Genomic DNA, 12,619 nt, shown 5'->3' with positions numbered 1-12,619 from the left:
ATTCAAAACTATTGATCAGATGAATCGAGACGCTCTATCATCAATCAAGCTATCATGCAAAGATGGCCCACTCTTTTGGCTAGGAGATACTACATCGGCCTACCAAGCATAGGTTACCTTGGCTACCCAATATCGGCCGAAAGGATTTACTACCGAATTCCTTGTGTTGAAGAGCCTATTCAACAGTCAATTAGGCGATTTCGATAGCATGCATGATTATCTCACTGAGATAAGACGCCTGCTAATCGAACTGGCAAGCCTAGGAATCGATTTCCCAAAGCAAATCGTATTCGCATAGGTTCTCAACAATCTCGACCAATCATACGCACCGATTGTTCAAAATATTATTCAATCTCTTCGCAGAGATTCTGATTCCTATACGATTGAATCGTTATTCGCCAATCTTATTGACGAATCGCGCGGTCATATTCAATCGAGCGAGCAAATCTTTATAGCTACTAGCCAAAGCAATCGTCAAAGCAATCGTCAAAGCAATCGTCAAAGCAATCGTCAAAGCAATCGTCAAAACAATCGTCAAAGCAATTACCAGGCTAATCATAAGCCTAACTATCAGGGCAAATTGGCCTAGATCCAATCAAAATAATCAAAGATTTAATCAACAAAAGAAGATGATCACAGCAATGCTCAATGAGCAATCTGACGAGGAAGAAATCCACGTCACTAGTCATGTGACTAATTACCCCGCAGAAGCTGAAGAAACCTTGGCTAGCAACCTACTGCCTACTAGCCCATTAGCTAATGATCTAATTGATCTTGACGGTAATATCCGTTATACACCGATCAGTCCAATTGACTATCGATCAGATTATCAGATAGAATCTGATATACCCATGACAGAGGCACAGCCAATCAGGCATGGCCTACCAATCTTTGATGATCAAAACCTGATGAGAGACCACTCAAATCTGAGTAATAAATCTATGGTGAATACACCAAGAAGTCTCTCACTCTGCGATGAGTTCTCGCATGAAACCGATCAGGTAATTTATCTACCTATCAAAACAAACCAAGAAACCAATTCTGATATCACTATAGAAAGTGCATATAATCTGATAAATTCAGATCTTTCTACTACAAAAGTGATTTTCATTATTGATACAGCTGCCACTATATGTGCAGTATCTAAATTGGATTTGTTTGATAGTGTATATAAAACTAATAAAACTATCATGTGGGGAAATGCACAAAGATTATCTATCGATCTTGCTAGAGATATTATCTTCCAGACGAATACCAATCTAGTCTACAAACTGACTAATATGCTCTATATCCCACAATTAGGAATCAATATATTAAGCACACATGCACTGAAAAATTCAGTATCTCTATTTAATAGAGAAAAGGCCACTATTTTCGATCAATATCGAAATATTATGCTGATTAGGCATAAGCAAGATAATCTATATCGAACTACCCTATATATAATGCATACAAAACCACATAGGGAAGATTCTAGCCAATCAAAGTCAAAAGATCTATCTAATATGATCGATCAAGATCAATCTATCCAAAGTACTAGTAATATTACTAGTTTAAAACTTTGGCATGATAGATTAGGTCATATAGGCCTAATACCACTTCAAAGGCTATTAAGCCAGGCAAATATATCTCTATCTGATACTAAGATAAGAGATTATATGCAAAATATATACGAAATATGCATACAGTCAAAATATGACAGGAAGATCAATAAATCTTCTACTTCTACTGCCGAATACGGCATTGGCGAAAGAATACATAGCGATATTAGAGGGCCTATTAGCCCTAAGACCTATAATGGCTATCGCTACTACATCACGTTTCTTGACAAAGCATCGAGATATCTACATATATCTCTACTTCGATCAAAAGACGAAGCTATTAAGAAATTTACCTTATATAAGCAATTGGTTGAAAACCAGCTTAATAAGAAGATCAAAGAGATATTTACCGATAATGGTACTGAATACGTGAATGATAACTTCCATATATTATTAGGAAGATACGGTATTATACACCGAACTACGCCTATCTATACAAAAGAGCCAAATGGCCTAATTAAGCGCATAAACCTGACACTTATGAATAAGGTCAGATGTTTATTAATCCAATCAGGATTAAAAGATGATATATAGGGAGAAGCCTTATTAGCTGCTACCTATCTATATAATATAACCCCACACAGTGCTCTAGGGTTCAAATCACCCTACGAGATATATCACAAGCGCCTACCTGCTATCAGGCATATAAAGACCTGGGGATCTATTGCCTACTATCATACAAACAAAAACCTGCCTAGCAAGCTATCGCCAAGAAAATCTATAGCTATTATTATTAGCTATAGTGAACAGAAGCACTATAAGCTATATGACCTAAAGCAGAAGAAGACAGTTTGGTCAAGAGACCCTACTATCTTAGAAGGTAGATTCCTGATGAATCAATCTGATCTAGCCAATCAGGAACCAGGAACTAAGAAAAGATCTGCTAAACAAGCAGCAAACCCTATCAAAAAGAAGATTACTAGTAAATCTACTAGTAAATCTACTAGCCTATCTACTAGCAAATCAGCTAGTAAAGAAACTAGCGAATCAGCTAGTAAAGAAACTAGCAAATCAGCTAGTAAGCCTACTAAGCGAAAAGCTAGTAAGGAAGCTGCTATTACAGCGGATCCGTCTCATAAGATAGAGATCCAAATCCCATCATTAAAATCTACTAAAGATAGCGAAGATATATATACTATATTAGATACGCTACTAAGAGATTTTATAAAGACTATTATCAACGATCAGCCTACCGATTATATATTATCGGCAGTAACTGATAAAGAACCCTCTACCTTTAACCAAGCTATGCAATCAGCTAAAAGGAATGAGTGGTATAGGGCCTGTCAGGACGAAAATCAAAGCCTGATAGATCAGGCAACCTATGAAATCGTTGATATACCCCCTAGTGTAACACCTATTAGGGGTAGATAGGTATTCAAAAAGAAGCCTATAAAGAATGCCTCAGGCATCCAGGCTAATTATATTACAAATGCGAACAAAACGATTCGCTATAAGGCTAGATAGGTTATACAAGGATTTAATCAACGTTTAGGTGTTGATTTCCTAGAAACCTTCTCTACTACTGCTAGAACAGAAACCTGGCATATACTATTGATTATCGCGATGAACAAAAAATAGCATATCAGGCAATACGACGTTAAAAACGCATTCGTACACGCCGATATCGATAGTGATATATATACTATCTTGCCAACTAGCCTATATAGGCTAAAAGACCATCAAAATAAGTGCTGCTATCTAAAAAAGGCCCTATATAGCCTAAAGCAAGCACCAAGGCTTTGGTCTGAATTCTTTACAAAGGCTATCGCGAACCTCGGATTCGATAGAGTTCCTATCGACGAGGGAATATATATAAATAGCAAAACCCAGGCCATTATCATCACACATGTTGATGATATAATCATTATACACAAAGATCTAGCTTATATAAATAAGCTAGCTACTACTGCTAGGCAGTATATCCAATTAGAAGAGATAGGCGAATTAGCCACCTTCCTAGGCAATAATATCAGCCTAAATTATCAAGATCAATCGATAACTATCGATCAAAATGATTATATATCAAAGATCTTGTCAAAATTTGCTACTACTAGCAAACGGCCAAAGAAAACACCGGGTGAAGCAGGGATCCACCTAAGAAAAAATCAATCAAAAGCTTCAGAGCAAACTATTAATCTCTATCAAAAAGAGATTGGCTCATTACTTTATACCAGCCTAAAGACTAGGCCTGATATAGCCTATCCAGTTGCCTATTGCTCAAGATATATAAGCAATCCTGACCAATCACATATCTCTGAATTAAAGAAGATATGGCAATATCTACAATATCGGCCAAATCTAGGCCTACACTACGATTGCACAGGGAATGACCTATATATAAAAGGCTACTCTGATGCTGATTGGTCAGGCGATATTGATAGTAGAAAATCCACTACTAGCTATATATTTAGCCTATCTAGAGATCTAGCCACTAATAATATAGTGAGCTGGAATTCGATGCTACAAAAATCAGTAGCCCTATCTACCTGCGAGGCAGAATATATAGCTATAAAAGAAGCTATACGGGAAGCTATCTATCTAGCTAACCTGTTCAACTATCTAAACGACAGATTAGGCCTAGGCTATACGCCTAGCAAGCCTACTATATTAGTGGATAATAAGGCAGCTATTAAGCTAGCCGAAAACCCTGAATTTCACAAAAGGACGAAGCATATTGATATACAATATCACTATATCAGAGATCAGGTCAAACAAGAAAGGGTCGATGTTCAATACGTCCCTACTAAACTGCAATTAGCAGATTTCCTGACAAAAAACGTCAGAAGAGAAATATTTGAAGACCTGAAAAATCTAGCTAATCTCTATGAGATCTAGCTATATATATATCCAATTTGATATATAATATCATGGATACCTTCGGGTATGGTTTTCACCTAAATAGGTTTTTCCATACTCTATACGCGAATGCGGAAGGAACCACTTAACCCTGTGAGATTGAGATTTAGGAAGATATATATCTAGCTATTTAATAGCAGTATATATATATATCGATCCTATCTACTCTATACTAATCTCTATACTCTACTGCTATTTGCACTACAGTATAAAGATTACGGGGGGTGTGAGATATAGGGCAAGATGCCTAAACCGTCATGCAGTATATCAAGCCAGATTCATAAGGCCTATACAAGATGGCTGAATCTCTATAAGCTTTATGCTATACCATCATCACTACGGTCAATGACATCAAGTAAGACGTATACAACAGTATACGATCTACATCATCACTACGGTCAATGACACGATCTACATCATTACTACAGTCAATGACATCGTACAATCAAGCAACCACCGATCAAACAGCTACTGCATGAGATCACTATGCATCTAGATCTATCTGCATGAGATCATCATGCATCATCTAGAACGATCACATGCAAGAGACAAGTTGATTATAAATATGCCCTGCTTTCTCTACCAAGATAATAATCATGTTCAATACATACAAGCAAGATTCAATACAATCAACCAAGCTTCAGTCCTACCTTACTTTGTCTCATTTCATCTTTATGATTCTAAGCCGAATTGATTTTATCCTTCCTATTCAATCAAGAGGAAGAAGATCAATTAATCTTACTTCCTCTCTACCTAACCTGCGCAGCATCGCTTGCTCACAGTAATACGGGTAGTTACGTCGATAGGTACTTATAGCTCTTCGGGTTACTAGTCCGTCGGTAGGTTCCGAATATAGATATAATACTTTACGGGACCCCAAGTGAAAAACTACTAGTATATTACTCGCTAGGTAGCAAGCTTAATAGACTCGTGGATAATCAGGATATCTCGCGATCGAATACCCCTACGCTATCTACCGATACACCACTTATACTCGTTCCGCTAATATTCATGTATACTACGATCTAACCGATAAACGTAACCGTAATTACGGTTAACGGTATATAATAACCTGTCTATATAAATAGCTAAGCCCTCGATAGGTCGCTAGATATATCAGGGGAAATTAAGCTATTATAGGTCCTAAACCTACCCGTCCTATATAAATAGAGTCTCCTATACGTAGCGCGCGTACGATAGAGCGATATTATAGATACTCCGCCGTAAATACTCTAAGATACCGGTAGGATATATAGTATACTAGCACTTGCGGTATACGATAACTTAGTACTAAGGTAGCCGAATAAATAACTAGTCGGCGGTAGATCCGGGTATAGCGAATCTAGATATATCAAAATATATTACGGAGCAGTCCTGCTAACGGGTTAATTACCCTAGCAGATACCTTAACTAACTTCGCGCTTCGGTTAGTGACTCTGAAGTGTTAGAACGTTACCCCTAAAATCCTAGCTACGGACGCTAACTACCTAGCTAACTCCTATTGCCTTCTTGATATATCAACTACTAACTAGCGAATAATTAGCCTTAAACCCTAGCGCCCGTACCCGGTCGTACCCTATCCAAAAACTAGACACGTTCGACCGCGCCAATATCGGGTTTCTACATAGTGGATAAGACTGAAATTCGGTTCTGTGATAAATCAATGGCTAAACAAAAACATACCAAAAATTCAGTCTCCTCTGAGCCGTAAATGTGAATCCAATTGGCTACGGAAAATGGATCCAACTGGTCCCCTAGGGACCAGGTAGGGCCATAGTTAACGAAATAACCCTAAATCCAACTGGTCCCGTTGGATCCACCCCCATAGGATAGGGGCAGGCGACGTCTATAAATACAATCGCCGGCCTACAGAAATCCCCTGAACGATAAGAAGGTGGTCTACTTATACAACACTTCAATAGTGCCGGCCATCCTTCCGTCTTTCTAATATGAAGTGCGCAGATTGAACCCTGCCTGTACGAAGGTCAACACCCATAGCACTCACTGGTCCTGTTGTACGCTCTGATTTGATCTACGATGTGCTGACCAGCCGCAGTTCCTCCTTCCATGGCCCTTCTGACGATCGTCAAAGTTGCATGTAAGTACGCCTCGTCGCTCTGCTTACTTTATGTGGGGCTGATACCAAGGGTGATACAAGCATGGGCCACCTCGACGACACGCTCCAACTATTTGCCTCGTCGAACAACCCTAAGGTACCTTGTCCACATATAACAACCCATCCAGCACCCACGACTTATCCCGACGAAACATAGTCGCACAAGGATACATCCCGATATAGATCTTTGAGCTATGGGTACGATTTGCTAGGTACCTTAATGACCCTAGCCTAACATTTTCCTCTGCACGGTGGGATAGTGGTAGGGTGTCGAGTCGTCAATTTGCACCGGTCTCCCTTTCATCTCGTGCCCGCCCCGAATAAGTCCCACCCCCTTAATGACAGCAGCGTCCAGTCTCCATGCGCAGTCTGCTCTGTGTATCGCCATCTGCCCACTACCTCCGCTCCAATGATGGTTTGCCTCATTCCCTACTTGACTGGCCCTGCACTAAGTATGCCCACTTGTGACAGGTCCTTGCTACCATTTGACTGATTTGATGCCTCATCAAAGCTGAGGGTACCCCGTGTTTCCCGAATCCTTACTACAATGCTGGCTTGAGGCCAAAGAAACCGATATGGCTTTCGTTTGATGAGAATTTGACGGCATGATATGTGAGTGATTAAATGCGAGCTTAGTGTTCTTGCTGACGAAAAATAGTCCAGGAGTCCTCCAATAAGCAAAGTAACGATCATTCGGTACCATAGTTCGGGGAAAATCAACATATGATCATTAGCTTAGGTAACATTTCGAAGCTCTGACGGACCGAGAGCTTGTCGGGGCATGCCTAGCTTAGCAGCGGTAGCGCACGACGAACACCGGCCGAGGACTCAGCTACGTCCGTGAATGAGGCATGCTTGATCGACATCCCAGCCCAAACCACTCTATCCCGAGCAAAACAAACCATCGCGCAATCAACAACTGTGACCGATCCAAATTTTCCATTTTTTGAAAACACAGTTTTGTGCTAGTGCATTCAAAATCATAGGAAAAGACCTCGAAATTTAGCATGATGTACCAATTCACCTACTCCATAATGCTGTGAAGGTAAACCAGACTCTGTAGTGGTGAAAAATTTCTTTACCACAATTAGTAATTAAGATTGTTAATGAATCATTCTAGGGTAGTTTAATCCTACTCTTGCTCCCGGATCAGACGTACCAGGGAATTTCCAGAGAAGCATGCATCCGACTAGTCGAGTGTGGAGGTGTTGCACTGAAACCTATATCACAGACAATGACGGCAATAAGAGAAGCCTGCCATCACACGTTAGCCAATAGCTCCATTCCACTGATTATACCCAAAGCTTACCAGAGACATGTCAAAATTAGCAGCCACTAATACCTCCATCGCCAACCGACGGGGCAACATGCCTCCACTTGAATTATAGTGACTTGTTGGCACAGATCTGTTCCTTTCCATGCTTTCGCGTATATCCACTACTTTGACGCTGCCCAATCTCACCTCGTACACCCGGTAGACAGGCGAGACACGGTGCACCACGAGATGGACCATCTTGTCATCCTCATTTTTGGTGTCATGCGCAACTGCATTGCGAAAATTCACCTCAAAGCTTTTGTTCATCACGCCTTTGAATCGGATATCAACCAAATCTTTCTCTTTGCTCCCTGGCAAACGAACTCGCCACGGCCGTCTAAATTTCCAGCCCAGCGACCAGACCTTCTGGGTTTCGAACAAAGGGAGGCCAGACGAATCGCGATACTCACGGGTATAATTTTCTCCGTATCTCATTCCTGTAGCAGTGAATAGAGTCGATCCGTCGCTATCATATCGGATGCAGTACTCGTTTGATGAGTACGCATCATATTTTGGTTCGATCCAGAGTAGTCGTTCGAACTCGGTGATATATTCTGGTCGGATGCCCATAGAATACGGGGGCTCCTGGACATATTTATCCCCCATACTCCCTATGGCGGCCATATCAGTGGAACAAGAGGATTCGAGACTGACCGGAGACTGTGCGTTCTTGAGAGGGGAGGTTGGCTCCCAAAGCTAAATAATTGACGTCGGGTGGCGAGAGAGACTCCCCATCATAGACGGTACTAGAACTCTAATCGATCTCGCCTGACCTGCTCTGGAGGCGTGTATTGTATGTCGTGGGCCAGCCACACTTCTTCTACGTCATTTTAGTATCTAATTAAAAAGTCATGTGACCCCGGGCTACCTTAAATAATAGATCTAGTAACATGTTAGAAACACCTAGAATCCCCACTCAAATGTTCATTGAAGTAATGGGATTGAATTGTCATGGTGGATAGCACAGTGATTTCTCTAATCCGATATGGTTACTCACTGGATGTGTATGGATTCGGCAAAGCTTCGGGGATGGCACCGTTATCTTGCCACAAAGTTGAAAGAACACTTTTTTCGGCGTCGACTTTAGTTCATGACCAGACACAGAAGATATCAAGACGTGAAAGCGTCGCAAATATAATAGTGGCTAAGCCTTAAAAGGCCGATCGGGAGTTGAGTTATCAGTCGACGTTATAATGATGGCGCCCAAAGCGACCCAACAAAGCCACTGCAGCACTACCGGATAGCTACCAGGTTATCGCTCTACCCGTAGAAAAAAACATCGAACTGCGTTCGAAAGACCTTAATATGAGGGCTAGCTAGCGTCGGCACTCTGACAAATATTCACCAAGTCTTGAATCCAAAGAGTGTTGTGAAGCATTTCTCCCACCTTGACCATACTGAGCTTGTTCATTGTACTGCCATTAATCGAACAGTATCACGGACCCGTACGAACCAGGCAGTGCCACCAGTCAGTCGATGTGCCACTCCCCAGCCACCAGGCTGTATTAACCGAACTATACAGCCAAAGACAAGCAAGTATCTGTTAGGAACGTGTACTCACAGTCTGTCACGATAATGCTGATCAGCATCGGTATGACTTGACACGCGTTTACATTTGCAATACTTCTGTACTTTCACGCCATCTCGGATTTGCAGCCTCTGAGTCACTGATATTTTCAGGGGTATTTCAACCACCCTGAGCTTTTTCTCTCATCGTTTTTCGTTTTCATTTTCGGAATCAAATCAATTTCATCTCACCTTTCGTTTCCTCTGTTTGATTCTGTTTCTCTGATTGGCCAGTATATTTGCTGCTATTTCTTAACCCATACAGACTATCCCTGGCACAGGCTCTGCCGATGGGGAAACCGAGAAACATGCTAACTTTGTGCTACCAAGACTCCGGCCACTCCCACCGGTCTGACCACGGAGCTCAAGCGCATAGCATGGCACCATGTCACCATGTCTCCCCCACGATACAAGTCCTCATCCTTCTCAATTGTTCAAGGACAGCTACTTCGCCTACGTGAGGAGATCAAGCCTGTAATATGGGGGTCATGTCGATGGTATATAATGCTGCGTGCCCACTGCCCCATCCGAACCGTCGAAGAAGAGCAGCAAGAGCTGTTCAAGGATGCGAAGCCCTGCACCGTCCCCGACGCCACATTCGCGAGAGCAGTCGACCGAGCGCTGTGAGCCTGCTTCGCTCTGCTGAAGTTCACCGACCATATTCAGGTAGTCTACGTCCGAGGCCCGGCCGGCCAAGTCGACGTATACTTTGACAAGGGACAGGTCATGCTGAACATACATTGCCGATGGTTGGACTTTGCTTGTACGCACCACCGGTCATTCTGCCGGCCCTGGTCTCCGAGCAACCTGGCCGAAATGAAAGCCCCGTTTTTCTGTTGTCATGTGGTGGAAGAGCTCTTGGTTCGAGCGATTGCATCCATGTTCAAGGCAAATCCCACGGCTCGACCAGCAGAAATGAGATTCATGCGTGAGATTGGACGGCGACTACGATATCTGCCGCACAGCATCAAGTTGAAGCCATACCCCGGGGGCATTCTGGTCAGTTGGGAAGACAATGAGACGGAATCCTTTCGCACGCTCGGCCCAAGCGGCCCGGACTACCATGTTGTGCTTCATGATGACAATTGTGTAAACGCCGAGACGGCACTTCTCCACGATAAAGCAGGTAAGTGGTCATTAATCATCCAGGGAACAACAGCTGACCCTCTGGTACAGCCCTCCCCAGCGAAGTGGTGCCCTGTAGCTGCCGTCAGCAGTTTTCTCGTCAGTCGCGCCGAATGTGCCTCTTTATCGGTCCGTCGCACACATCGACATATTATCCCATGATTGCCCTGAATGGAGATCGAGCTTTTTATAGAGTGCCGTCTGATCGAGTATCGCCGGGGTCGTACGAGAGTGTGGAAAATCTTTCCCAGTAGACCATTCGGTCAGGGTGTGAATGCTGCTTATGTTACTTATTTTGGGATGAGTAGCGGAGCTTACACCTGGTAGTCAGGATCAATTATGCTTGTCCTGGTCTGGTGGTGACTGTGACGAATCACATATGGTGATGTCTGATGCCTGGTGTTGATGCCTACCGCAGCAGGCATCCCTCATGTAACCATTTAGATCGTCTCTCGTTCTCCTACACTCTCTCCTTCTTTCCTTCCTCATGCTAGTTGCTTCGTTGAATGCTACTACATTGATATTATCTCTTCGTACCTGAGCTGTAACAGCGACGTCAATTATCTTTGCTGAAAGGCAGGATACAATTTGGGCGTTGAGATAGCAACAGAGTTGGAGATTGGAAAAAATCGTTTATTTGAAAATATTGAATATTTTACATACCGAAGTGCACTGCATAGAGCTATAAGAATAGTTGCGTGGAAACCCTAGATCGGCTCGCTCTAAGAAACGTGACAGGGGAACGTGAGGTAAGTCATAACAGCACCGACACCTCCCGTCCGAGAAGCTCTAATCACTGCGCCCCAATAACTAGCAGAGGGAGGGCCTAATTGCTAAGGCCACCACTTAACCATAACTTGAAAAACCTAGCCGAAAAGAGTATAGCTTACCCGTACAAACCGGTCTTGCCATCCCCCATCAAAAATGATTCACCAAATTCGGGCCACTTAGGGTAGCACCATTCTACCTAAAAGTCCTAGAATCTAATGAGATAGAAAGATAAATTAGGCTATCAGATAGAAATATCCAAAAGACTCGGTCGAAAACCATCAAGATTTCGGGTACTTAATGGATAGGGCAAGATTCCTATCCCCCCCCTCTTTCGCCAACACTTTTTTACTATGAGACCCCCCTCCGGGGCATGGCCGGAATATATTTAGGCCTGAAAGTCACAACCGTCACATAATGACTGTATTTGAAAAAAATTGATATGGGTCCGTGGCCGGGCCGCTTGTGAAAATTACGTTAGTAAAAAGTTGGGTGTCCTTACCAATTCCCACGCCGCTCCCGTTCATGACATAATCCACCGCTCACTCTCGGGTCACCCTAGGGACACTACAGGATTTCCCTACAGCCACTACAAAAGCTTATGTAATATACCAAATGCTTATGTAATACATCACATGACTCTATTTTCCAACGTCACTCTATCCACTATAAATTCACCACTATTGATTTATCCAATCTAATACTATTCAACTAATTCAACTAATTCAACCAATAGAAAGCTGCCCTATTTACATGACTGGATAGTATGGCCAATTATACCGCATTTAGAACACTTTGATGGGGCCTTCTTCTTCTTTGGACCAATAAGACCTGCTATTGAAGCAGTAGCTGGTGTATGAATCTCATTTCCTTTCGATCTGACCTTTGGCAAACTTGGCTCGAGGATCGGTAACCAATCAGCTTCCTCTATTATAGGCGAATTCAGCCTCCAGAAGGGATGAATGGCTGATAAAGGGATTGGCTTGCCCTGATCTAGCCATTGCTTAATCTAATGCGCGCAAGGAAGGCCTATTGTTTGGACGAAAGCACCCGTACAAATCGGTAACGGAGCAATAGGAGTAGATCTTTTAGCTTTATCTACCTGTTCTTTAATCTTATTGGCTGCGTAGTGTGAGATCTGTCGAGTAATTAGCCTATAAACAGGTGAGAATGCGTAAGTTAGCTGTTTAATCTTATCTCTCTTTGCTTTATACGTAACCCTCTCGATCTGATGTAAGATACTATGACTAATACGTGCCTATATAGTCA

The 12,619-nt window shown here is 42.5% G+C and overlaps 3 protein-coding genes across 3 annotated transcripts; 2 read left to right on the top strand and 1 right to left on the bottom strand.

Annotated features, from left to right (window-relative positions):
• Positions 1 to 7,725: 7,725 nt before the first annotated feature.
• On the bottom strand, positions 7,726 to 8,515 carry N7458_003749 (uncharacterized protein; the record flags this gene model as incomplete). Its single annotated transcript, XM_056907131.1, has 2 exons — positions 7,726 to 7,830; positions 7,886 to 8,515. 2 exons carry the CDS (start codon positions 8,513 to 8,515, stop codon positions 7,726 to 7,728), a joined length of 735 nt encoding a protein of 244 aa, XP_056767858.1.
• A 1,335-nt stretch (positions 8,516 to 9,850) lies between these two features.
• On the top strand, positions 9,851 to 10,084 carry N7458_003748 (uncharacterized protein; the record flags this gene model as incomplete). Its single annotated transcript, XM_056907130.1, has 1 exon — positions 9,851 to 10,084. One exon carries the CDS (start codon positions 9,851 to 9,853, stop codon positions 10,082 to 10,084), a length of 234 nt encoding a protein of 77 aa, XP_056767857.1.
• A 252-nt stretch (positions 10,085 to 10,336) lies between these two features.
• Positions 10,337 to 10,836, top strand: N7458_003747 (uncharacterized protein; the record flags this gene model as incomplete). Its single annotated transcript, XM_056907129.1, has 2 exons — positions 10,337 to 10,583; positions 10,634 to 10,836. The coding sequence occupies 2 exons, from the start codon at positions 10,337 to 10,339 to the stop codon at positions 10,834 to 10,836; spliced, it is 450 nt and encodes a 149-aa protein (XP_056767856.1).
• Between the last annotated feature and the right edge of the window lie 1,783 nt (positions 10,837 to 12,619).

The sequence above is a fragment of the Penicillium daleae genome (assembly GCF_028827525.1).
Source record: "Penicillium daleae strain IBT 16125 chromosome Unknown utg000004l_segment0_segment0, whole genome shotgun sequence".
NCBI classification, from domain to species: Eukaryota; Fungi; Ascomycota; class Eurotiomycetes; order Eurotiales; family Aspergillaceae; genus Penicillium; species Penicillium daleae.
The sequence above is the reverse complement of the archived record's forward strand: the minus strand, read 5'-3'. Positions and strand labels throughout refer to the sequence as shown.